The sequence below is a fragment of the Rhinolophus ferrumequinum genome, chromosome 13 (assembly GCF_004115265.2).
Source record: "Rhinolophus ferrumequinum isolate MPI-CBG mRhiFer1 chromosome 13, mRhiFer1_v1.p, whole genome shotgun sequence".
Classification (NCBI taxonomy): Eukaryota; Metazoa; Chordata; class Mammalia; order Chiroptera; family Rhinolophidae; genus Rhinolophus; species Rhinolophus ferrumequinum.
Window position 1 is genome coordinate 54,372,630 of NC_046296.1, and position 27,593 is coordinate 54,400,222.

General features: G+C 49.4%; 1 protein-coding gene across 2 annotated transcripts in view; it reads left to right on the forward strand.

Annotated features, from left to right (window-relative positions):
- The first annotated feature begins 2,181 nt into the window (after positions 1-2,181).
- Positions 2,182-27,593, forward strand: part of KIF3C (kinesin family member 3C) — a 33,591-nt gene continuing 8,179 nt past the window's right edge. For both annotated transcript variants that reach the window (XR_004424827.1, XM_033124872.1), the window contains exons 1-5: positions 2,182-4,263; positions 20,260-20,361; positions 21,021-21,143; positions 22,242-22,360; positions 22,849-22,965. Coding sequence is in view for 1 of the 2 variants with exons in the window: in XM_033124872.1 (XP_032980763.1) it covers positions 2,728-4,263; positions 20,260-20,361; positions 21,021-21,143; positions 22,242-22,360; positions 22,849-22,965 (1,997 nt within the window). In the remaining variant the exon portion in view is untranslated. The remainder of the gene's footprint in view (positions 4,264-20,259; positions 20,362-21,020; positions 21,144-22,241; positions 22,361-22,848; positions 22,966-27,593) is intronic.

Below are 27,593 nucleotides of genomic sequence, written 5' to 3' on the forward strand. Positions count from 1 at the left end.
CTGAGAAAAGAGCTGTTCATAGAAGATGAATAATTTCCTCAGAGTCGTAAATCTTGTCAGTAATGGGAATCCAGTCTCCCTCTCATATGGGAGGATCTGGGCAAATGCCCGGCCAGGTGGTAACATCAGGTGGGGAGAACAGGGCCGGAATCCCTTTTATCCAGCGCCGTAGTGTCAGGTGAGTTAGCCAAAGCAGAGAAAGGATAGTCCAGAAACCAAAGCCAAGTGCAACACGAAAATAGTTCAAGAGTCAAATGGTCCATCCAAAAGTCAGGTTGCCAGAGCCAAGAGAGGTTAGTCTACAAAGCCCAAATCCCACCCAGTAATTGGTCTGAAAGCCAAGTTAATCACAAGCAGTGGAGTTTGATGAAAGAAAGGGCTAGGAAGCCAGGAAACGTCAGAAGTGGGCCAGCCACCAGCTAAGCCTCAAGCTTCCATTTGAGCTGGCATTCAGATCTTGGGGATTTGAAGATGGGGAAGAAGTGAGGAGACAGATTCTGTAGAGTTGAACAACTAAACAACTAGGCTCTCTAGAGAATAACATGATTGGAAATGTTTTGTAGACAGATTCTTCTGGTGGCTCTATGAAGAAGCACCTCGAGATTTCAGATAACAGCACCTCCTCAATCTGGATCTCATATGGAAGGTAAAGCTAACTGGGGCCCAGTCCACAGATTCAACTCCCCTCTGCAGAGTGGAACATGGGTAGGCCACTGGCTTGGTCCTTGAACTTGAGGAATTACACTTGATTTATATCCTACAGGAAGAAAATATGAAGACCCCAAAGAGAAGCACCAAGCACAGACCTGGCATATCCAGAATGCTGGAGGAAGCAGGAACTATCAGGCAAGCCAAGGCTATGTGCGTTATTAAGGGCTTACTTAAAAATAAGTCTTCTCATTGGTACAATACTTTATGATTCATTGTTTCATTTGAGACTCACAACCACTCCCTGAAGTAGGTATTATTTCTCTCCCCCTGTTCTGATTTCTTTAAACAGATGAGGAAACTGTGGCTGGGGCAAGGTAAGAGATGCCCAGATTCACACAACTGTGTGAAGGTCAGAATTGGAACTGGAACCCAAGTTTTGTTTTATGCAAATTCTGTGTCTGTTTCAGCTACGGAAAAGACATTGGTCAGGGAAGGCTTCACAGAGGAGGTGCTTGAACTCCCAAGTGGCAGGGCAGCAAGTGCAGAAGGGTGACAGGGTCCTCTGGACATAAAGATGCAACATGGCACAGCCAGATAAACAAAACATGGTTTCTAGAATGGGAGCTCCTTGAGGACAGGAAGATCCAGTTCCTTGAATGGGACCTGGGTTTTGGCAGGTGCTGGATAACTCTTTGAAGGAATGGAATACAGATTCTGTACAGGAGTAGCTGGAAGGGAGGCTGGGAAGTAAGGCAGGGGTCAGAAGATGGAGAGCCTTTTATACAACAGAGAAGGTGGAGGAGGAGGGGAGGGGACCAGGTTGCAAGAGCAGAGAACAGGTGAGGAGAGAATCAGCTGGAAGGTGGTTCCAGGAGAGAGAAGAGGAAGGCCAGAACTAAACCAGGGTAGGGAGAAGAAAGGACAGAGTAAAGAAACATTTGGGAGTCAGGATACCCGGTGACACCCTGCAAGGGAGCAGTGACATGTACCGTCTGCAAGCAGAAAGGCTGGAGCATTGGAGAGATGGAGGATGGTGGCTGTGGAGCAACAATGTTGGGTGGTGTATCACCCCCTTTCCCCCACCAGGTAAGCGGCTGCAACCTCAGCAGTCACTCCAGGCGGTTGCATGCCAGAAAGGGTGGGGCCTCCCGGACTGGGGAAGGCAGCAGCAACCTGCCGGATGCGGGTTAACAAAGGCAGGACTACAACTCCCAGCATGCTCAGGCCCAGTGGGGTGACGGCGGGCGGTGGCTGCGCTGCACCCGCCTGGTGGGCGCAGGACGTGGGTCGGCCCCCGAGCCTGTCATTCCGGAGGGGTCTGCTGGGGTGCGGGTCGGCGATGCACCCCTGGACCCCGCGCACCGGCATCGCTGGGCTCGCATCTCCCGCCCCGCGGCCCCTCCCCTTGCCCCACCCCAGCCGGGCGGCTTAGCTGGGGCCGCAGCGCGGCTGCAACATCACTCTCGCCGCCGCTGCTCCGCCCCATCCCCTTCTGTTTTTCTCTCATTCTCGGGTGGCGGCAGCGGAGAAGGCGGAGGCAGAGGCAGCAGCAGCAGCGCTGGCTGCGATGAATGATCCCCCAGCTGGGGGAGAGGACTCCAGGTGAGCCTCTGCCCTCTGGAGGGCCGGGACCCCCGGCCGCCCAGGACCTGCAGCCACCGCCATGGATCCCTAGAGGCGGGGGTGGAGGAGGAGGAGAAGACAGCCCTGCCGCCCACCCCCATCCCATTTTCCTCTTCCTTTATCTCATTGTTGCCATAGCTGTTTACGGCAGCGCTCCTCTGCCCCAGCATGGGGCGGGCTCCCGGCACTGCCATTCGGCCGGCGCGGCTCCCGCGGCTGCCCGGGGGTTCTGCCTAATTCTCTCTGCCCAGCCGGTGCAGCGGAGAGTGGAGGAGGCCCGGACTGCAGCAGCGGCGGGGCCACCTCCCAGCATCCCCACCCTAGGAGGCTGCATGCGGATTGAAGAGCGGAGCCTGGGGGCTGGGCCGGCCCTGCTGATACCTACCTAGGGGGGACCACCGGACTGCCCGGGCTGCGGAGGGGGCCGCGGGCCGGGAAAGATAGAGGAGCAAGATGGCCAGTAAAACCAAGGCCAGCGAGGCCCTGAAGGTGGTGGCCCGGTGCCGACCCCTCAGCCGGAAGGAGGACGCTGCTGGTCACGAGCAGATTCTGACCATGGATGTGAAACTGGGCCAGGTGACCCTGCGGAACCCCCGCGCTGCCCTGGGGGAGCTGCCCAAGACCTTCACCTTTGATGCCGTGTATGATGCCAGCTCCAAGCAGGCTGATTTGTATGATGAAACTGTGAGGCCCCTGGTAGACTCGGTGCTTCAGGGTTTCAATGGCACGGTGTTTGCCTATGGCCAGACGGGCACTGGCAAGACCTACACCATGCAAGGGACCTGGGTGGAACCAGAGCTTCGTGGGGTCATCCCCAATGCCTTTGAGCACATCTTCACCCACATCTCCCGCTCCCAAAACCAGCAGTACCTGGTCAGGGCTTCCTACCTGGAGATCTACCAGGAGGAGATTCGAGACCTGCTCTCCAAGGAGCCCGGCAAGAGGCTGGAGCTGAAGGAAAACCCGGAGACAGGTGTCTACATCAAGGACCTCTCCTCCTTCGTCACCAAGAATGTCAAGGAGATCGAGCATGTGATGAATCTGGGGAACCAGACCCGGGCGGTGGGTAGCACACACATGAATGAGGTCAGCTCCCGCTCCCATGCCATCTTCGTCATCACTGTGGAGTGCAGTGAGCGTGGCTCTGATGGCCAGGACCACATCCGTGTGGGCAAGCTCAATCTGGTGGACCTGGCTGGCAGTGAGCGGCAGAATAAGGCAGGCCCCAACACAGCTGGGGGGACAGCCACACAGTCCACCGGGATTGGCGGCGGTGGAGGGGGCGGTGGTGGTGGAGAGAGGCCTAAGGAAGCCTCCAAAATCAACCTCTCGCTGTCTGCCCTGGGCAACGTGATCGCTGCTCTGGCGGGCAACAGGAGCACCCATATTCCCTACCGGGACTCCAAGCTGACCCGGCTCCTCCAGGACTCTCTCGGGGGGAACGCCAAGACCATCATGGTGGCCACCCTGGGGCCAGCTTCTCACAGCTACGACGAGAGCCTCTCCACCCTGCGCTTTGCCAACCGGGCCAAGAACATCAAGAACAAGCCCCGGGTGAACGAAGACCCCAAGGACACGCTGCTGCGGGAATTCCAGGAGGAGATCGCCCGCCTGAAGGCCCAGCTGGAGAAGAAAGGGATGCTGGGGAAGCGGCTCCGGAGGAAGAGCAGCCGCAGGAAGAAGGCTGTGTCAGCCCCGGCCGGGTACCCCGAGGGGCCAGTGGTGGAGGCCTGGGTGGCCGAAGAGGAGGATGATAATAACAACAACCACCGCCCGCCCCCGCCCAGCCTGGAGTCCACCTGGGACAAGAACATGGAGAATTACCTCCAGGAGCAGAAGGAGCGGCTGGAGGAGGAGAAGGCGGCCATCCAGGATGACCGCAGCCTGGTGAGCGAGGAGAAGCAGAAGCTGCTGGAGGAGAAGGAAAAGATGCTGGAGGACCTGAGACGTGAGCAGCAGGCCACAGAGCTGCTCGCAGCCAAGTACAAGGTAAGGGCCCCAGAGGGAGCAGGGGCATCCAGAGGTCCCCAGAGGGATCTGAGCCAGCAGGTCTGTGACATGGCTTGAAGCATCGTGTCGTCCCCTTGCACCATACACTGCCTTCCTGCCAAATACTCCCCTGGAACAGCCAGGTAAATTCCAGGCAGAGCCTCCCAGGGGCACCTAAGAGGATGGACGCACACACACAGACACACACACACAAACACACACACACACACACACAGAGCAACGCAGGCAGGTGGTCTCTCAATGAGCGTGGGCTGGTCTGACCTGCTGCATGTCAGTCTCTGCCAGTGGCCCCCTAATAGCGGTCAAGTCCACGGGACGGCCAGGCAGGCCCTCAGCCTCATCTGGGGTGGGTTCTCACTCTTGCAGAGCCTCCTCCCTGTGACCTCCCTCTGCAGCACCTTCAGACCTTACACTGTTTTAATAATATCTGACATTTGGATAGCATTTCACAGTTAACAAAATGCCCCCCGTACACGATCTCATTTGATCTTTACAGTAGCCATCCAGGGTGCTGGTCCTTAAATCCCCATTTTACAGGTGAGGAACTAAGGCTCAGAGAAATGACATGTCCATGGTTACATGCTACGAAATGGCAGAGCTGAGCAGGAACCCATGGGCCTCGTGCTCTTTCAGTTCTTGGATGGCAAGGGGGGACTAGGAATGGATTCTACTCCCTGCAAAAGCAGTCCACGGGGCCCATGCGGGGCAGGCGCCACTGCATGGTATCATTTGGGGAATCACTCAGAGGCTGGAAAGAGCACGGGGCTCCACACCGGAGACCTAGAGTGTCGGCCCAGCTCTTCTACAGCTTATTGAGAGACCTTGTGTAAGTTGCTTCCTTTTTTTCCTCAAACCTCAGTTTCTGATTTTGTAAAATAGAAGGTTGGCCTGGGAGATTTCTGAGACTCTTCCAACCCGATCATTTTTGACCTGTATTAATTTGAGAAGCAAACCAGCTGACCCCCACACCTACGCCTTATCCCAGTAAGATCCAGTTCCCGTCGCCCTGAGAGGTATCAGGGCCTCTGTCCTTCCGGAGCTGATCCTCCCCCGGGGAGCCTCCAGGCCGGAGGTGGAGCTGAGCTGCAGAGGCCCCACCAGGCCAGCCACAGACCTGCTAAATTTCAGTGCTGCAGATGTTCCTGGCATTTTTAGGTCCCTGGAGTCCTCAACCCTGGAGGGTGGGAGGAAGGACACAAGGAACCATGAGCTGGTCGCTTCCTGGGGAAAGCCAAACATTGCCATTTCTTATTTCTTCTCAGGAGCATGGGCTCCTGAGGCAGGGAAGCCCAGTCTGGAGAGGGAGAGCTGTAGCCGCCGGAAGGTGACAGATGAGCTGGATGCCATTGTCTGTTATGGGACTGCTGCTGCACCAGGGGCTCTGGCCTTGCAGATTTAATATTTAATTCACCTCCACGAGCTCAGAAACGGTTATGCTTAGCCACTTCCTCAAAGAAAGGATCAGGAGCCTGCACATGTGGGTCCATCTGAGAGAAGCAGGATGTTAAAGGCAGAACAGTTAGACTCAGATCTCCCTAGGAGGAAGGGAATCCAGGGAGTCTGCTGCTTTCCACTGGGAAATCTTACCCGGGCCATCTGTCATTGGGGTCATTACCAAGAATGACCCCACTGCCTCACCCCTTGCTCCCCTTCACACCCCACCACCACCCCTTAAGGCTGGGAGGTAATGGAGGCTAAGAGAGGATAGAAGCAGACTTCATCCCTGAGGAAATGGGTGGAGGGGACAGAGCTAAGACTCCAAGGGATTCTTCCCATTGGGAACAATGGGATTTCCCAGTGTTGGTGACTGACTGGCTCCCTCTGTAAGATTCGTGGATCTAAGGCAATGTGAGGCGCAGATAATAGGACAGTCAAGAGATCAGGGCAGCTCATGCCAGCAGTCCTGCACCGGAGGCATAGCCCTCAAAGCTGGCAGGGGCCCTGGAGAACCGAGCCTGAGACTTGCCCAGGGCCACATAGGTAAGTTAAGGAGAGCCCAGATGCTATATTTGGCCCATCCTCTTTCCATTACACAGAGTCCCGATGTTACCTATGCTACTTGATAATTAGGGTAATTCGTTTTTATGTAATACTTGGACATCTTGATCTCTTATAATCTCCCAGAAACCCCAAGAGATAAGTATTATTTCCATTTGACAGTTAATGAAAACCAAGACTGGGGAGGTTGAGTGACTGTCTCAGTGACCCTGGCTGGTAAGTGGGAGAGCCAGGACTGGAACCCAGGTTTTTTGATGGCGCCAGACCTGTGTTCTTTCTAAGTCATCATGGAGCCCTCCATGTTTGCTCACTGTGTGACTCAGGGCAAAGGCCTTTGCCTCTGAGGCCTCAGGTTTCCATTCCCTAAGGAGGAGAAGTCTGACATAGCTCTCTGGGGAGTGGGTGAAATGGTTATTGTGTGCTGGGCTTTCAGATGTAAGCAAAGGGGGAGGGGTGCCTGGGAAATTCCGGGAGAGGAATGATTCCATATCCTGTGACTTCTCATCAGGCCCAGCCCAGGACAGCAATGAGCAAGCCCAGAATGGAGCCTAGACAGAGGACCCCATCCTCCTTGTAGCCGCTGTGGCACCACCTGGTTCAGTGTTAGGTGTTTCTAGGATGGAGGAAACAATTTGAGGGCTCTTGAGGGATCCACAGGGTAAAGAGAGAAGGAACATGTTAGAGATAATCCCAGGGCTGCTTATTTCACAGGGTTGTGCTGAAGACTAAATGAAATCCTTAGTGTGAGGGCGTTTGAAATATGTTGAAAGCACCAAATAACACAGGGCATTCGCAGCCACAAGCATGGATCTGGTGAGCTCCGGAGCTGACATCTTTGCAGTTAGCTTAACTCCTTCCTTCCCCTGCCATCCCAGTTGCCTTGCCATAACTCCCCAGCCCTGGGAGCAGAGCCAGGCAAGAAAAACTCAAGGGCACCAGTGGCAAGACCAGAAGGCGAGAGCTCAGGTCCCTCCTGGAAATGAGCTGAGCTTTTTGCTCCCCAACTACAACCCACTCTGGTTCTGGCATGACCGCCCCTTCTCTCCTCTCCCATTCCCTTCTTCCAGTTCACACCTCCCCTTCTCGCCTCTCCCATTCCCTTCTTCCAGTTCACACCACCCTCTGGGGGCAGCTAAGCGATAGCTAATGCGACCAGTGCCCTCATTCACTCTCTGACTCATCTAACTGTCTGTCTCGCCTGCTTTCCCTGTCTGCCACCTCCAGGCTCCCCGTTCCCTTTGTTCTCCCCTCACTGTATACAAACACCACGCCTGTCTCCTTAGAGTCTCCTTTCATCTCTCCTCTCATATTTACTGTGGGCCTCAGGGGATCTTAGGGGGTACAAATGTGTGAGGATTTGTGATTGTGATCAGTGCCCTGTTTGTTATCAATCATTAGCAAATGATACTTACAGATGTCTCTGGGGGGCTGGACAACAAACTAGGCCTGTGAGGGAGGAGAGTAAGTAAAGTCCCAGACAGACCCACGCTGAGGTGGGCTCTGCACAGAGAAAACGCAAGTGTTTGTGCACAGTGCACATTCTGTGATGAGAACTGGTGAATCCATGCAGATTGCTTGGAAGGAGCCTACGTGACTCGAATTGGGTGAGAAAAAAATTTTTTAATGACTGCTTTAATTTTAAACTTCATTTTTTGAGGGATTAGACTAGACAATTTCTAAAACTTTGATTCTAGATACTTAGAAGGAAAGAAGGGTGTTTGGGGGAGACAAGGGCTGCAATGACACAGAATGCGGACTCGTTGAACTAAAGAGGAGCTGAAGAGGTAGAAACAACAGCATTGCTTCTTGATCTCCAAGTAAGTAGGTCTGGAGGGTGAAGAGCAGGGGGTGTTGGCTAGAACCCAACTCTCTCTCTGGGTGTAGAAAAGAGACCTGCTGCCCCCAAAGCCAGAGGGAGCACAAACTGCATTGACTTTTTTTAAAATAAATTTTATTGGGGAATATTGGGGTGCAGTGTGTTTCTCCAGGGCCCATCAGCTCCAAGTCATTGTCCTTCAATCTAATTGTGGAGGGCGCAGCTCAGCTCCAAGTCCAGTCGCCATTTTCAATCTTCAGTTGCAAGAGGCGCAGCCCACCATCCCATGCGGGAATTGAACCTGCCACCTTGTTGAGAGCTCGTGCTCTAACCAACTGAGCCATCCGGCCGCCCCTCTGGAAGCTCAGTGGCAGCTCATTGTCTTCAGTCTAATTGTGGAGGGTGCAGCTCACTGGTCCATGTGGGAATCGAATCGGCAACCCTGTTGTTCAGAGTTCGCGCTCTAACCAACTGAGCCATGCGGCCGCCCCTGCATTGACTTTTTACCATCCCCTTTGGGGTCCCTCTTCCTCCCACCTCTCAGCATCAGGTTAACCATAAAAAGGTACACAGGAGAGGGAGTTTTCAACCTGAGAACCAACAGTGATAGCAAGAATAATCCCATTTACCTAATACTTACTAGGTGCCAAGCACTATACTATGTATTATAGACAAGTTATCTCATTTAATCCCTACAAGCACCTTCCAAGAAAGGTCCTGTTACTGTTCCCACTTTATAGATGAGAAAGCAGACCCATTAAGGTTCAGTAGCTTGCCTCATAGTTCAGTAAAGGCCTCATGGTTTGTATATGGCAATACTAGTTGAGCCCAGGTTGGTTTGATACAAACTATGATCCTCTTTTATGCTTGAAGAATTAGGAATATCAGGGTGGGAACTGGTTGTTGGGAAGGTGGTGAAAAATGACAGGAGCTGGTGTAGACGTGTTGAATTGGTGGTGACAAAATCCACTGGGCAGCTGGCAATGGATCAGTGGAAGTTAAAAGCAAGCACAAGGCTGGAAATGGAGATTGGGGGCTCATCTTTAGAAGTAGAGGGCTCAAATGAGCCTGCAGTCCTCTGTTCTGACTCTCTCTCTCTCTCTCTCTCTGAGTCACTCCCAAATCGAGACCTCGCGTTCTGGTCTCTCTGCTAACATTTTGTCGGGTGCTGTGTTCAGAGCATGGGCATCAGCGTCACGCAGGCCTGGGTCTAGTGACTTACTAGTTTTGAGACCTCAGTTCTTCATCTATAAAATGGGATAATAGTACCTATGTCAGTACTATTTGGAGCATTAAATGAGATAATTGACATCAAAGCACTTTGGACAGTTCCTGGCATACTTAGTACTGTTATCTCCAATTGACAAAATGGGTGTTTTCACTTGGCCAACTTCCTAATATGCCAAAACACAACACGTTTTAGCCTGGCATTCAAGGCCCACCAGAGTCTGGCTGTAATATATCTCTTCAATTTTCCTGCCCATGCAAGGTCCAGTGGGAGAACCTCACAACCAGCTGGTCTGCCCTTATCCTTTGATCCCAATATGTGCCTTGCTGCCGTTATGCTGATCGCACTGTTTTTATCCTGGGAATCAGGAAGTGGGCGTTATGGGAGCGGGTTAAGCTCAATATGAAGAACTTTTTAACGATTAGAATTGGGCTGTTTCAAGAGGTAATGAATGGACTCCAATCCCTGGAGCTGTTCAAGGAGAAACTGAATGTCAGAGTTGCTCTACAGGGATTCATGTTCAGAAAAGCCATTGAATGGGGTGATTGTCAAAGTCCTTCCTCTTAAAAGTCCTTAATTGTTGAGATAGCATCTTCTAAAGCAAAATATAAAATGTTCCATCTTTTTTATTTTTTTATTTTTCAAAATGCTTATCTTTTTTGAAAATTAAGATCAGGGGATTTAAATTTAATGTATGAATTCAAAAATAAAAGATATTTTTCAGCTCTCTAGTATGGCCAATTAGAGAAAGACAATGTAAAGAAGGAAAGAGAGAAGAAAATAGGAAAGAAGTAGAGGGAGACAGTGAAATGGGAAAAGAAAAATGGAGTTAGTTACAGAGTCAGGGAAAAAGGAGGAAGAAGAGTGGATAGGGGGTGCACAGCAGGGTTTCTGGGGAGAAGAAACTCCAATTGGGAAAGAACATACTGAATAGGAGAGAGTTAAATACTCCATATCATCACACTGTCCTGGTCTTGGTTAGTCTCCAAATAGGGCTGTACCCAGTTTCCAGAGACTCCCCAATAATCTAGGGAGCATCTACTTTCCTAAAGCTGGTCTCGTTCCCGCTGCATATTAGAGGCATGCAGATAGCAGTGCTCTGAGATGCGTGGGGCTAGTGATCAAGGGACAGTGTGCACCCCCAACCCCGTCCCCGCTGAGTCATCCATGATCTTTGAGGGAACCCGGTGACAACAGGTGCCCAGCGCTCCAAGCTGGGTCTGGCATCCAGGTCAGAATCCGAGGCCTCTTGGCATTGATGGAAGCAGTGACTTATACTCCTTCCTATCTATCCCTGGCCGGTGTGATCAGTTAACAGAATTGTTGTGACGACTGGGGGAATTTTGTAAAGATGTGACCAGCAGAAAGTATATAAGACTAATACATTTCCATCAGAGGTTCTGGGCTTCAAGTTATATGGAGGCTCAGCAGGCCTTGTTTTGGTCCAGTATTGGGTTTCTCTTGATGTGTGTTGGCTGGAGGAGTGTATTATCATATTGCTCGTAGTCATTTTCAGTCCCCGGATAGTGCAAGATTGGATGAAGTAGCTGTGATAATGTCCTCATTGTGCTCTGCGGGCTAGGAGGAAGGGCCTGGAATTCAGCTCGAGAAGGGCACCCTTCTCCTGCCTGTGCCCTGCCAGCCTGCTGCACCTGGACAGTCTGGGGCACTTCTGAGAGCTGCTGAACCAGGTGGCCTGTGTGAGTGGATGAGAAAAGGGCTCCTCTTCTCACAGATCCTTCAGCCCCACGGGCTATGCAAGGCCGACCCCTGTGCTTGGAGCTTATCCGCCCCCTGCACTTGTGGTTTGGTGTATCTAGAATTTTTAATATCCTGCGACATTCCTGGTCATTGGCTCCTGGTCAGACAAAGAGTTGTCTCCCTTTCTAGTTTTCTCCCTTTCCTTCCAGATGTGCTCAACAGAGGAGTACCAGGCTCTGGGTTGAATTGTTTCTACGGCACTAGGTAATTGACCTGAAGGCTTTCTCCTTTCTTGAGGTGGGCAGAATGATAACAACAGTAGTAGTAGTAATAACCATCTCTTTAGTACATGTTTAATGCTAAGTACTCTGCTCTGTTTATAATGGGCGTTGTTTATTCAGTCCTCAACGATAGAACCGTGAAGTAGAACCATTTTAATCTTCGGGTGACAAATGGGGACCCTGAGGTACCTTACGTGAGGAACAACACACAGTCGTATGCCTAGGAAGTGTTAGGGCCAGAATATGAGCCTATGTCTGCCTGACTCCAGAGCCCACGGGCTCACCTCCACGTGGTAATACCAACTCAAAAGGAAGGATTCATGCCAAGTCCCTGGCTAACAGGCCCCAGTGGGAGCTCGTGTCTGCTGAGATGCTTAACTCATCTCTGTCCTTCCATATGATGCAAACCCCAGCCTCTGACCTCAGCCGAGTGCCATTCATTCCTATAATCAACAAATCTTTTTGAGTACTCACGGCCGAAAACGTAAATCAGTTATTATAGTTGACTTTGTTTTTAAATTACTTAAGTTTCTGGCAGGAATAATAAGAACTCACTAATAGTGGTTATCTCCAAGTATTTCAATAGGGAGAGGTACTTTTATTTTTTACTGTATACCTTTTTTTACTTTTATCTTTTTTTTATAGTAAGCATATGTTACTTTGTTAATTAAATAAAAGCTGATCTAAATTTTTTAAGGGAGGAAACTTATAAAAGTGTTAACACCTAACTGGAAGGTTGGCTTAAAGGTAATGAATAATTGAGGGAAATCCACGGTGGATAATAATACTCAGTGATACCCCATTATTGGTAATCCCTGTGACCTTGGACAAGTTACTTCCCCTCCCAAGGACTCTAAAAAATGATCAATAGATTTTTCCTTGCTTTCTGCACCATTTGCTGATTGACCTTGGAAGCAGAGGGTCAGGAGCCCAGGATTAGAGAATGGCCTAAATGAGGGGTAGTGAGAGCTGGAGAGGTATGACCAAGCATTGCCTGGGAGCTGGAGGCTGCATGACCCAGCACAACCCCCCTAAGCCCTCTGGGTCCTGTAAAATGCTGAGTCTGCACTTCGTGCATCCTTAGGTCGCCTCCAGTTCTGACACTGTAGCAGCATTCTATTGTCTGGCTGGATGTGTATCCCTGGGGCTGAAGAGAAACCCCTAGAACACCACAACTGAGCAAGGGAAACGGGGAAAGATGAAGGTCAGGAGCAGATCTGACGTGCTCATGATTTTCTCTCTGAAGTAGATGGGCAGATCCCTGCCATGTCAGCTGGAAGAGAAAGAAATGGTGCTCTGAGCTTTCCTGATGGTTCCTGAGTTGGCAAAGGTGCCAATACCAAATACTGCTTCTCTCCCAGGTGCTTTCCTGCCTGAAGCTGGGAGAAAGATGTGGAGGAGGGCAAAGGACACTGGACCTGGAATTGGGAGTTCAAGTGTAACTTCTGCCATTTACTGGCACCATAACCTTGAACAAGTCACTTCACCTGTCTGAGCTGTACTTTTATGTCAAATAGGGATCAGACTTCTTATCTCCTAAGGTTTTTGTGATGATTAAATAGGATGATTAATGTGAAAAGAACCTAGTCCAGCTGTAGGCACATGGCAAGTTGCATCTGAGACTCCTTTCTCTTGCAAAATGTCACCGATTAGCTGGCAGTGGCCAGGCAGGGCCTGTTTGCCTTCTCTGTCCTTGTAAAATTATACTTGATGGTATCTTCTCAGAGGAGTGGCTGGCTGGGCCTGGCTATCTGCATTCTGGCTTTCCAGATCAGCATTTAATGAGTAGTGGGGTCTCCTTTCTCCACCTTCTGGTTTTATACTCCAGTTGCTCCTGGAATACGAAAAGGTGAGCCTCTGAATACCCCAAACTGTGTCTGCAAGCGGACATGGTCCCTGTGGTGATCTTGGCTGTTAGTTGTCATAGCAGCTGACCTGCCTCTAATACCTGGAATCAAGGCCCTGATCAAATTGGGAAATTATCTGGAAAGTGCATAGTCAATATAGGAGCAGATACACATAAAAATTCCTTAATTATGAACTCCAGGCTTAGAGTACTCCATCTCTGGGCCTCAGTTTCCTCATCTGTAAAGATAAGGGGGTTGGGGTTGATGACTGCCTGAGGTCACCTTGGCTACTCTATGATTTGTATCCCTCTCTCCAGAGTCAGACCATGGTGCCCTGGAGCTCCCAGAACTGTCTCTTCCGCCCCCACAGCTTCTGCTGGCCTTTTAGTGACACTGGACTCATTTAGAACCAGTAGGACCAAACCCAGTCCTGCGCACAGACTCCACCCACCTGTGCTCCTTTGCTCTGAGAGATCACAAAGGCGGCATTAATGTGGGCCGTTCAGAGCTCCTGGGGATCCAGGACCCTCATACTCCCAGCCGCTCTGCTTAGTCCCACACCCCAGCCCGAAGCGGGCCTAGGTATTGGAGGCATTCCTGTCCTCCCTGCCTTCCTTAGGTGACAGTTAGGGATAGAGATCTCTGAGGAAAAGGAGAAGATGGCCACTGGTCTCCTCAGAGAAATGGGGAAAATTAAAAGCAAAACCAAAAAAAAACCACCCTGTTTCTAAGCAAAGAATTGAATCTCATACATGACATATTTCAGGGTGTGGGGGTGAAGCAGACAGCATGAGTTGAGGTTTGGGAGAAGGAGGGGGCTAAGACCTTGCACCTGGATTCAGGATTGAGGCCCACCCACAGATTTCATGCCAGCACTAGCCCCTCTTCTAGCACAACACGAGTTCTGTCAGGCAGTTTTGGCTGATCACGTGGGCTGGGCAATTGGGCACGACTTGGCGAGCAAGTGATAAGGCAAATTCAGTTATTCAGACCACGCATGTGCTGGGTTCCTGGCAAGGCAGGCAGTGGACAAACAATGCGGGTGATAAGGGGCAGGAGGCGCCACCCAGGACTTCTCGTCCTGGAGCCCAGGGCTCCGCCAGGAGGAGTGAACCTGAAGCCGAGTTCTCGGTCCAAGGAGGAGGTCTAACAGTCAGGCAGATTAGCAGCAACCAACACAGAACCCAGTCCTGGGAACCAAGTCACGGGGATGGGGGTAGGAGGAGGGTTGGGACGTGGGGGCCAGGTAGTCTTAGCTGATGCATCAAGTGCCAGGCCTGACTGGCACTGTCCAAATGGGTTAGTTACCCAGGTTTTGAACCCATTTGGACGTTGTCAGGCAGAATTTTGAATGAGCATGAGAGTAGGTGTGGGTAGCTGGAGACTGTGGAGGTTGAATAAACAGAATTGTTTTGAATCTGAGGTCCACCTACTCACTTAAAAAAAACCACCCAAAAAAAAGCATAAATGGGTATATTGTGAAAGGGAGAGCAGATCTCCACAAGACCACCTCGAATGTATAGGGAATGTAAAATAAATGGGGAGGCTCGATTTTATATCTTTTATTATAGCGGATTTTAAAAATAATGATAATCATGCATATGACATTCTAATAAAAGTGGTTCCATTATTTATTGCTGGCAGTAGTTTAAGTGGTGTAAACTGTTAGAAAGGTAACTTGACAATATGTTCTAAGATACACAAAATGTTTATAACCCTTTATCCACTCCTGAAATGTTCTTCAAAGAAAGTAATCGAAAAAGGCAAAAATGTATATGCACAAGGGTGTTTATTTTAAACCTTAAACAACCAATAATAATCTTTAATAGGGATTAATTATATTATAAATTATCCACTCTATATTATGCAGTCGTTAAACTTATAAACATTATGGAAGTAACAGACAATACACGAGATATTTGATAAGGTGGAAAGAGCAGGACCTAAGCTTATATTTATATCATCTTTATAGATGTGAAAAAATGATGTGTACATATGGAAAACTCTGGAAAAAGTGGGGAAAATAAAGGACGATGATTAGCTATGGTGAAGGAAATGTGAAGTCTTTTCTCATTTTGTTTTCTTTCTCTGGTTATTTTGATGTTAGTGCAATTTTTTCTGAAAGGAGAGGAAGGCAATAAAAAGTTAAAAATGTGTCCCCAGAATCCCTTAATAAGTGGCTAAGTATTTAATGCCATGCTCCTGAAGTATCAGATTCCATAAATGTGTTACTTTCTGTAAGGAGTAGAACTTCCCTTTACTTGTCCTAAAGAATCAAGGTACAAGCTCTTACCCTATGACCAGGATTGATTGGAAAATCTGGATCTTTGCTTTTCACACCTGTTTTGATTTTATAGTTTCCCAGCCTATCCTCTGAACCTTCCTTTGTCTTTGCAGACGAAGGAGTCCTATTTTCTAAGTTTCTTAGAATAGCCCTTCTCCTGATGGTTTTGGCCACTTGCTCTGGATCTTCTCTCTCCGTTGTCTCCCCGGAGATACAGGGAGGGGAATGTGCAGTTCTCCATATTCGGCAGCATCGTGGTTTTATATGAGGGTAGAAGGACTTTTGTTTCCAACATGCCTTCATGATGGTGCCTGGCCAGATGCTACTGGGTTTTTTGCTTTTTTTTTTCAGCTGTGGCAGCAATATTAAACCAATGTCTTGGGGAACAATAGAGATTGACTCCGCCCCCCCTTTTTTTGGCTTATAACTGATTGCTCACAGCTATTATTTTAATGAGTACATGTCATGCAGGGTGTCAGGCGGGGTCTCCTGTCCCGCTCCCCACATAAGAATGCAGGACATGGTGAGGCCAAAAAGGAACACCCATGGAGCCATAGATAGGGGAGTCATACCACTATAGTCTCGCTGGCGGCTGGGTTGGAGACACAGGAAGCAAGAGCCACACTATCCGCAACCCGCTGTCCTAACTGCAGTCCGCTCTTGCCAGCTCAGCCACCATCTTCTTGCTAGCCCCCATTTGCTGCTAGCATAGCCACAGCAGTTATATTAGTGGCCAGTGGCTCACTGGTTACAGCTGATGGCCAACTAGCCACAGCTGACGACCATCCAATCACAGTTGATGGCCATTTACTACCCGAGTGAGCACCTTTCCACGTGAGGCCGAGAGCCTGGAAAAGGCACTCCTGGCTCTGTCCCCACAGTACATCTAGGAGGACTTTTTCCCAAAATGTAAACTGTAATTGAAGCCCATCTACCAGTTTTTGTTGGCTCACACAACCTATAAATTCTCACCTGGAAGGATTTGGGAGCCTCTGTGAAGCTGCACGCTTTCTAACAGAGATCAGTCCCAACAGTTAACGTTTGACCATTTTTCTATCTAGAGGGATGCCAGTTTATTTGTTTCCTTTTCCTAATCCACCTTTCTCTTAGGAGAAAGTACTTCCCTCCCTCTATCTCCTTACCCCACCGCCTACCCCCACCATGTAACTTTGAATAACCTCTGATGTAGAACCTTGCCAGGAGCATTTTAACCTCTAAAGTTCTGGCCTCTGGCTTCCCCATGTCCTGTAATAACCTTGGAGATTAGTCAGACATGATTTCCTCTTGATGGAAACATGTTGCTTTTCTTGTAGCAGGTTCTGCTTCCTAAAGCACTTAATACAATGTCTGCAATAGAAAGAGGGTGTGCTTTGGAGCCAGGCCAACCGGGGTCTGGATTCTCCATTTATATTTAATGGCCACGATGTGACCTTGGATGGATTACTTACCCTCTCTAAGCTTTTGGAAAAATGATGGTGCTAATAATATGCCCCTTAAAGTCACCTGGGATCTCGTTACAATGCAGAGTCTGATTCACTAGGGCCTGATTCTGCGTTTTTAACAAGCTCCCAGGTAATGCTGATTCTGGAGACCTCAAAAAGCAGTGATTGTCAAATTTGACCGTACACTGAAATCACCTGGGAACCTTTCGACACCACTGGTGCCTGGATCTCATCACCTACTCCCTCTCCCCCATTCCAATTTAACTGGCAGTGAGGTGTAGCCTGGGCACTGGGCCTTTTAAAAGCTTCCCAGGTGATTCTAATGTACATTGAAGTTTGAGACCCACTACTTACAGGGTTATTAGAAGGAATAAATGTGAAACGCCCAGCATGTAGCAGGTGCAAAGAAAATAATGGGTTTTTTCCCTCTTGGTTCCTTGTCCTGTGTTTCTCACTCCACCCCAGTCCCAGTCTTTAAATCAGGCAGGAAAAAACAGGGCATCTGCCGTTGCCTGTGCCTTCCTTAACTGAGTTGTCTCTAGAGCAGCTAGCCTGGAGTTCTCACAACCATGAGTGGAGAGGACCAAGATAATGCGATGTGACCTCGCGCTGGGAGTTTTAAAAGCTCCCCAGTGAGTCTCATATGCAACCCAGTTTGAGCACTAGTGTCTTTTTATTAGACAGCAAACACTAGAGTCACATAACATGCCAATGGAAGTGCACGGACTCAAGCCTGGAGTGGACAAGTGTGTCCCAGAATGGGAGACCAGGCCAGACACCAGGTCCCCCAGTACTCCATTCCCTGGTAATTAGAGGGATGGGTCATCATGGCCCACAGCAGGGGGCGGCTTCCTCGTGTACAGGAGAGAGCTGCTGCCTTCCTATCCCTCTTCGCAGCCAGCCCATCCCTCCTGCCCGTCTCCCCAGATGCTCAGACTCCGTTGCTCTGTCCTTTGGCCCAGCAACAGTGAGTGTGTGTTGGTCAATTGAAGGAGGAGAAGCTGGGCTAAAGAGCCAGCTCTGTTCTGGAGGAGAGAGCCCAGAGAAGGGATCTGGAACCCCACTCTGGGGCTACCCCAAGGATTCCTTTTGTTTGATCAAACACTGATTAAGCACTACTGTGTGCCTAACACTGTGCTAAGCCCTAGGACATTGAGATCGGAGGAAGAAATGATTCCTGCCCTGAAGGAACTCACAGGGGAGACAGGATGTAAAGCAATGATGGGATGTTATGGTGTAATACCAGGAATGTGTCCTGATTATTGAGGAGGCCCAAAGGACGAAATGTACAGATCGGAGGGAATCAGAGAAAACGTCCCAAGATGCTCACGCTGGGTCTCGCAGAAGAAGCCGCGGTTTTCCAGGTGGACGTGGGTTGGGAAGAAAAGCCCAGTGTTGTGAAAAGGCACAGTGCATTCGGGGAGCTGGGATTCTCTTGGCAAATGGTGTGGGGGTGGAGTAAGCAGTATGAGGGGATTGGGAGGCTAGGCCAGCCCACTGGCCTGCAACTGCCACAGACTTTGGGGTTTGTGCAAGAAGCGGAGGCCCATGAAATAGTTTGCAGCAGAGGAGAGGCACGCTCTGAATTGTGTTTTTGGTGGATCCCCTGGGTGTCATGTGGAGATGGATCCCCTGGGTGTCATGTGGAGATGGATGGAAGGGGAAACTGAGGCAGTGGGGGGCTCATGGCAGTGATCCAGGTGAATCATGAGGATCGCAGTGAAGTCAGCAGTGAAGTCAGAAATTGTAGGACGAAAAGGAGGGAATGGTGCAAGCCATACCAAGAGGCAGACTTGATGGTATTTAACAACTGGCCAGATGTAGGGAGTGCATGAAATGTAGGGCAGGTACTAGGGTGAGGTAGGTAAGGTGCCTAAGGCACAAAATTTAGGAGTCGCTCACTCAAAGGGTGGTGCAAGTGCCCACCGTGAGTGAGAAGGAAGAGTCTAGGATGAGTTCAGGTGATGTATGGTGGGGTGGATGGTGAGAGATTGATTAACCTGGAGCAAGGCCTGGGGCAGGTACAAGAGCAGCAGGTGGCTGTGGTGTGGCAGTGAGGACAGGCAGCCACTGGAGGGCGCCGTTCTCTGCAGCAGCTCTCTCCTTGGCCTCAGGCTGCGTGGTGCTGCTCGGATTGGCCGAGCTTGGCTCAGTATCCTCTGGCAGCTTCACATAGTCCGACCTCCCAAAACAACCCTTAACCCCTGTCCTGCTCTGTCCTCAGTGATGGGGCTCTCATAGGGGCCCCATCTCTCCCCTCCTGACAGCACCCCGCTGCTTTGTGAGCCCTTAAAGCAAGTCAGCTGGTGCCACTGGGAAAAATTCCAGTGGGGTGGCTGCCAATTTCTTCTGGTGGTTCAAGGTGATTTCCACCTTCCAGGAGGCCTGGAATGAAATCAGAGGACAGCTGGGGTGCCCTGGGGCAGCACCCTCTGACTAACAATAGTGACAATGCATTTTATATGGTCACAGTGTACACAGCTTATACAAATCTGTCATCCTTTAAGCCTCAGATTCAACAAGTACCTACGGAATGTCTGTGCCAAGCACTCGGCTAGGCACTTTCACACAGTGTAGGGGCTCAAGTGTAAGACTAGGGCTAGCAACGTGACCTCAGGCTAGCTACTCTCAATTTCTTCGTATTTTGACTGGGGAAAGTCATAGCACCTCTCTCTTAGGGTGAGGACGGAGATAATGTCTGTGAAGGGCTTGGTTCAGCCCCCAGCAGACAGTGCGCGGCAAGGGTTTGCTAGACGTCCTAGATCATAGGCGGTCGCCATATTATAGATGTCAGATAGAGGGGGTGGCTTCGCTGGGGTTTGTCCTTAGTGGGTAGAAAGCAGGTCTTTTCCTGGCCGTATCCAAAGCTCATGTGCCTCTGGGGCCCTATATTCCCCGAGTGTTGCAGAGTCTCGCCCCTTAGGCTTTTAGACTCTTTATCTGTTGCCTGCATGGAGAACCCTCTTCCTGAGGCAGGAGCCATTAGCTAAAGGCTGGGCTGGCCCGTGACTATATCTTCTGCCTCCCACTCCCTGAACACTAGCTGGGTGTTCACTGCCAGGGTTAGGTGGCCACCTATGCCCCCGCCCCCCCAGGCATGGTGAACCACCTTCCATCTGGATTCAAAGCAAACAGATCAGGTGCCCCACATCCCCCGAGGGGCTCCCTCTCTTTCTCACTTGATGGTCCTGCCGACAATGGGAGATGTGTTGGGGCCCAAGAGGCTGGAGGAAGAAACTCCCTCTTGTTGGGGGCCTCAAGGTCACATGCGGAACACATGTCGTGTCTCTTCCTAGAAGGATCACAGAGAGCAGGGAAAACCGCTCCCTCTGGGGGTCCCTCTGAAAAGCCTGTGTCTAAAGCCCTCTGTGTCCCCAGGCCATGGAGAGCAAGCTGCTCATTGGGGGCAGAAACATCATGGATCACACCAACGAGCAACAAAAGATGTTGGAGCTGAAGAGGCAGGAGATTGCCGAGCAGGTAGGCTTGGGGCTTTGGGTCCCTGGGGGCGCGGGGCCTGGAGATCACGTCTGGGGGGCACGGGGCCGTAAGCCATCGTGGACTCAGGATCCATGCACCAGTGCTGAGAACCTAACACACGCCGCCCTGGATCCCATGCGTCCCCCAGCACAGGGCCTGCCTCTGGCAAGGGTACTGCTAGCCGGTGGGCGAGAGAAAGGGGTGGCTCTCCACGATGTCAGCTTCCATAGTGCACCTTGTTCTAACTCCAGGGCCTTCCAGAAGGGTGCGAGTTCTTTGCCAACTGTATGACTATGTTCAAAGTCATCAAGAACCACAATTGATTGGTCTGACCAGTCGACTGTAATATACATGGGGAGCGGGTGGGGCAGCAGGGAAGCCAGTGTGAGGGACGTCTATCTGTACATGTGTTGACGCCTCTGGAATGCACCGGGGTCTCCGTCCACATGCGCAGTGCCTGGTAAAGGTTCAGAGATGCTCCACTGAGGATGGGGTGGTTGCAGCGCACGTAGGCCATGGGACACTCCTTCTTCCTCCTGGCAGCTGTGGCCACAGCGAAGCCAGGCCCAGGGTAGGCAGAGTGAGCCTGTCCCTGCCATCCCTTGGCCCTCCCCGGTACGTGCTGCTGCTCTGAGCTCCTGTGCCCTGCCTTGGCCTAGAAACGCCGTGAGCGGGAAATGCAGCAGGAGATGATGCTCAGAGATGAGGAGACCATGGAGCTCCGGGGCACCTACACGTCCCTGCAGCAGGAGGTGGAGGTCAAAACCAAGAAACTCAAGAAGGTGAGATGCCGCGGCACGACGGGGTCAAGATGCATGAGGGCCGGCAGCCTCTGCCCGAGGCAGGCACCTGCCAAGGGCTGTGCACGTTAGGGCCTCTTCCCCACTTTGCTTGGGCTGCTGGGGTGAGGAGCAGGGAAAGCAAGGGTCTGGCGTTGGGGTGGAATAGAGCCTTTTCTCCTGGGCCAGGCCGGGCCTGATAGGCCGGGAACACAGCCACTTCAGTCTCCAAGGTTGTCCCATGGTCCTGGGCAACTTTCCCCTTTACAGTGTCACCAGAGGGTCACAGTTTGGATAGCTGAAGCTAGAGCAGGGCCAGGGGAGTGGTGACAGAGCCTGAGCCTGGGGGAGCTCCAGGGAGGGAACACAGGGCCCTGAGGACATGTAAAGGGATGAGAATATCTGGCCACCAGGACCCGCAAAGTCCATGGCCAGGGAAACGTGTACATGAGATGAGCATCAAGGGCAGGAAGCAGCTAGTTCCAGCCTGGATTCCGGCAAGATCCTGGAGAGCTCTAGCGTTGCTGATGTGCCCCCCCCCCAGAGCAGGCCAGGCAGAGGCTCAGCCATAACGGCAGTTTCCAGGGACACAGCTCCCAGTGGGATAGCAGTGGGACAGCAGGATCAGAGCTGCCCTCCACACACAGACTTCTGGGAGCCCCTGGAGAGGTACCATCGGAGTGGTGTGGGTACCTTCCAAACTGTCTTAGGCCCCCTGTTTTCCCTGAGCCCTGGACCAGCAGTCCTGTGCTTGGGTCCTGCTTCTGGCTCTTCTATTAATTAGTTGTGTGACCTTGAGCAAGCCTATGCCTGAGTTTTTTCATCTATAAAAAGAGGGTTTTGGACCAAAAGGGTCCCTTCCAGTTTGAACGTTCCACGATGCTGACAGCAGCTGAAAGAGACAGGTGACAGGCCACAGTGTAGGAGGAGTATCCTGTCCCTATTCACGGTGGGGCAGCAGAAGGGAGCTTCAGACCAGACCTGGCCTCGTCCTGTTCTGAGCTGGTGGCTCCTAAGCCTGCGGCCCTCAGGGCCCAGGCTGGGTGCCGGGGCCTTCTGGCCTTGCTGTGCAGCCTCTGAGCTGCACCCGTCCCCACCCAGCTCTACGCCAAGCTGCAGGCGGTGAAGGCAGAGATCCAGGACCAGCATGACGAGTACATCCGTGTGCGGCAGGACCTGGAGGAGGCGCAGAATGAGCAGACCCGGGAACTCAAGCTCAAGTAGGCCCCCTCCTCCCATTCCTGGTCCTCACAGCCATCCCTCTGTCCCCAGGCCTCTCCCTGACAGGCTCTGCTCCTTCCTGAAGGCCTCATGCCAACTGTCAACTCACCCCCAAGTCCATGTGTCTTAGGAATAGAACGTATCTGAGGGATGAGGAGAGGCCCAGCTTCTGGAGTTTCTTCTACCTCCTGTTTCCTTCTCTTTCCCTCCTCAGCCTGCATTTGATGAAACCGCGCCCGCCCCCCAAGTGCATGCTGGGTGCTGGCCAGAAGGAACCCCTACAGCCCAAAGCCCACACTCTTTGCCTTAGAAATGATTTTCAAGGTCTATTATTTCTATTGGGATCCCCTCCCCTAACTTTTGGTTTCTCCACCTCTGTTCTCTCTGCCGCTTTGTAGAATCTCTTGCTTCTGATTCTTCAGCCGTCATATACCTGTGTGGTCTCTTACTCCCCCGTTCCCCACCTCGACCTCATTCCTGTTCGCAGGTACCTGATCATCGAGAACTTCATCCCCCCTGAGGAGAAGAACAAGATCATGAACCGGCTTTTCCTGGACTGTGAGGAGGAGCAGTGGAAGTTCCAGCCCCTCGTGCCTGCCGGACTGTGAGTCTCTCACCCTGTTGTCTGGGCCCAGGGACTTGCAAGCCCACCCAGGTTGGGCGTGGCCAGGGGCGTTTGGGGAGACAGGTTTGTTTGGATTGGGGAAGGGTGGGGAGGATACCGATGGAAGATGGATTTCTGAGGACCGAATGGCGGGGTCTCCGTGAAGGAAGGATGTTCTGATAAAAAGGGTGTTCTCCTTGGCCTGGGATGCAGAGAATCCCCCATGAGGGGCCTAAGGAGGAGAGGAAGAGGATCTCGCCTCTCGGCAACCCCCGTGAATACTAACATTTGGCCAGTGAATATTCATTTGTCTGGTGCCAAGAACAGCAATAAGAGTTACTGTTTATTTGCCTTGCTGGACAGTGTGCAAGACTCTGCAGACAGAAGGGAAATCAGACACGGTCAAAGCTCATAGTCCAGTGGGGAATACAGAGAAGTCACCAGATCAGGAAGTGACAGAGGTGTGACCCAGTCTTTATAGCCTCGCTCAGCTCAGTGATTCAGCATCTCCACCTGTTTCCACATCCTTGCCCTTAGGTACAGTTTGGGTCCGTTGGCTGGGTGTGCAGCTCCCTCTGCTGGTGGCCACAAAGAACAAGACCGGATAGTCAAACCCAATAGAGTGACTGCGTCCCAGCTAGTAGATCACTGCCCTTTAATGGGAAATCTGTATTCGGAGGTGTGTGGGAGACCAGAACCCAGGGCACTTCCCCAGAGATTCTTTGCTCCCGTTATCCTAGGAATATTAATGCCAAGGTAGAGCAGGAGTCTTCCCAAAGCTGGGGCTGGAAGCTGGCTGTGTAGGTCCCCAGCTTCTCACTGGAGCATCAGAAGCCTACTTCATCTGGCTACTTTCTGAAAGGGTGGTCCTATCCAAGGTGACACTATGCAAGTTTGTAAGTGGCAAGTTCATGAGTATAAGACTTTTCATGAGTATAAGACTTTGGATTTAAAATCTACCCTTCCGATCTAAGTCGAGAGCCACAGTAGTACAGCATCTAGTGCAGAGATTCTCTACCCTGGCCGCAGCTGGGATCACCTGTAAGTTGGACTCCAAAGAGTCTGATTTAAAGGATCTTAGGTGGATCCCAAGACTTAACTTTTTTTCCCCCTTCCTGGTGAGGCTTTCAACAAGGAAGTCAGGCTTGAAAAACCACTACTCCAGCGCCCTCTGCTGGAGGGAGATGCTGATGAGGCTTCTGCTCTGCATGGTTGGTTATTTTGTGCTTAGAAAAGTTCCCGAGTTGAAAGTTTGCAGGTGGAGGAATTTCTTTACATTGGATAGAGATGAGATGAGAGAGGATTGAGAAGGGACGTGTTTTTTAACTTTTTATTTTGAAAAATAAGAATTTCAAAAATAACACAAAGAATTCCCGTATGCCCGTCACCAAAATTCACCAATTAATACTTTGCCTCCTTTTGCTTTATTAATTCCCCACCCCGCCAACCATTTGAGATTAAACTGCAGACATCCTTACCCTTACCTGTGTTTCCAAGAATGAGGACATTCTCTTTCATTACCACAGTACAATGATCAAATTCAGGAAATTTTATATTATCGTATTTTATATTATAATATTACAAAACATTATTATATAGGCAATATTCAATTTCAGCCAGTTATCCCAATAATGTCCTTTATGGGACTCCCCCTAACCCCTCACTGAGATAATGAATTGCATTTGTCATGCCTCTTTAGTCTTCTTTAATCTGGAATTGAGAGTGGTCTTAATTTGAGTTTTGTAGTTTCAGGCTTCAGAGGAGTTTATTCATTTCTGAACACATTGTCCCTGCAATTTTGACTTGACCACCTCAATCACACAATCCAGACTTGAAAGCATGGAAGGTGCTTTGCCTGAAGCTGAGCTTTCTGCTTAAGGATTATAAATGTGTATTCTTTATTTCTGCTTTTTTTTAAGTTTGCTTTCTTCCTTTTAAATAACTCAAATAACTATTGAACTAAATAACCTTTTCAAACTTCCTGTTTTTGCAATAATAAAATGGTTTGCGTACATTGAAAAACTATTAACAGATTTTTGAAATTAAAACAGCTATTTTAAAATAGCATACTTTAAATAATTTTTAGAATAGATACCAATAATAACTTTTAAAAAGAAGCCCTCCAAAATATAGATAGGTATCTTTGTTTACTGTTTAACTGTTACCTTTTCCTGTGCATGTCCCTTTTCTCCCTCCCTTCTGCATTAAAGGTGAATTTGTGCTCTTTTGTGTGTCTCCGAAAACCCTCTGGCAACAGTTCTAGGCTGAACACAATATAGCTAGTTGCCTGTGAAGCTCTTTCCCCACTTTCCTTTCTCTTATGATTCCCCTACCATCCTTCTTGCTGGAGGAAAATAAGACAAAGACAGAAAGATTCAATATTTTCTTTGCCATTGGAAAACCAGAAAACTCTGATCGTTCCTCAAAAGCTTATTGCTTTAGTTTACACTGTAGTGTTTTGTTTGCTACAATTCTTTGGAAAGAATCATTCCTGACAGACATGCGTGGTTGACCTCAATCTGCATAGAATTCCTCCCCAAACTGCATTTGCAGGTTTATGTTAGGAGCACTTCTAGCTGGATCCCAATAGGACTGTTTCCTAAACATTTTATATGAAAAATGTAAAAATATAAATATCGGGGGTGCCAAAAAAATGTATATACATGACTTGTGGTCATCTTTTGTTATCAGTATATATTGAGTATCACAATTTTAATACAGTTTTTTTTCCTTTCTTAAAATGTGTATACATTTTTTTTTGGCACCCTCTGTATATGTACAAGTTTTTTCAAAATGATGGTTAAGTATATTCACAACTTAACCATGTTATTTTATACAGAATACATACAGAGTATGTATTTTGTACAGAAAGTAACAAAATACATCTAAGTAAGGGTAAAAGGTATTAAGGCAATTATGAAATATCAGTGTTCTCTACTGCACTTAAATACAAATGATATAAAGTTATTATAGATTTCTCAAAGAAAAACCTCCAATAAATCAATTACTTCAGAGGCATTAATAAATACCAAGTAATCAGCTACATGCGATTCTGAATTACTACTATAAATTTGTGTAATGTCACTGTCCCTTTCGCTATGTCTGATAACTGCAGTAAATAAAATTTATCTCAGAACTCTTAAAAATCACCAAAAGCAACAGAAAAGTAAAAATAGATCTAGGAAGTTTTTATATGAAACAAACATTTTTAATCTCCTGCCCCTTCTCTTACTCAGCAGTTGATGGTTAAAATGAAGTTAAAAACAATTCCCTCATAATTAGAACCCCCTTTGTGATTCTGACTCAGAACAGAGAGCTGGAGGCTAGCATCAGGGTGCTGGAGCCACAGGCCGTGATCTCTGAGGTCATCTGCCCCACGCCCCTCATTTCTCAAGGGAAGACTGAGTCTGGGAGGTCCTTGAACGAAACTTCCCCCATTTCAGGGAGCTATGGCCTCTGAGCTGTGTGGATGAAACTGCCTCCCTGGGAAGGATGGTGCTTCCCTCAGCATTGGGTCCCGCTATTTGTAACATAACTTTATCAGGGCTGAAAATCTCTTTTTCTTCCCAAAGCATATTTAACTAATCAGGGCACTGTCTCATTTTTGCTCAATTCAATTGTAGGATATTTTGCTTTGCTTTGGCCTGTGGTATTTTGGGAGTGAGAATATACTGAAGGCTGCTCAAAGGGAGAGGATGAAAGCATTGTTGGGAATTTACCTACCGTCGTGCTGTCCATTTAGAAAGCTTTTGATGGAAAAGCATTATTCCTGCTCCTACTCTAGGAAAAAGCATCTACACCACACACTCTTCCCCCACCTCTCTCTAAAACAGGGGTGTCCAAACTTTTTTGAACATTTTTTACTAAGGGCCATATGCAGTAAAATACACACACAGCCGGGCCGCTCACTCGAGGTGAAGTCCGTATTGCCTCACCTGCTTTATTTAAGTAAACTAAATATATTTTTGGAATTTGCTGCGGGCCAATTAACAATGGATCATGGGCCGCAGTTGGCCCGCGGGCCGCAGTTTGGACTCCCCTGGTCTAAAACAATGGGTTATTGTCAGGAAACTCTTGAAACATGCCCTTATCAACTTATTTTGGAAGTCTATCCCTTTTTTTTGTTTTTTCTCCACTATGTCTATGTGGCCACTAGTTGATACACAAGAACTTCAGGGGAGGTGACTTCCTTAATCACAAACAATTTTGTCTTAACATTACTTTGAAAAAACATTTTTGCAACCAGCTCTAGCAATAACTATTTTACAAGTATGGCCTTTTATTTTTAATTTCTTATAGTAGACTTTATTTTTCATTGTGTTGATACGAAACTATCCTCTAAGGGTTGGATATTTGGCAATGTCTGTAGCCCATGGTTTACAATTCACAAAATTCTATTTGTAACTTTCGCCCTTTGGCCTGTGCAAACCGCCGCCCTAGATTCTTTTCACAGGCATCATGGTGCCATAGAAAGAGACTGGACTTTGGATTTAGAACATTCTGAATTCTAGTCCCTGCTCTGCCACTTACTTGTAGCCTTGAAAGGTTTTTTTTAAAACCTCTCTGAACTCAAGTTTCTTCAGCTGTAAAGTTGGGATAATAGGTGCACCCTGGAGAATTGTTGAGGT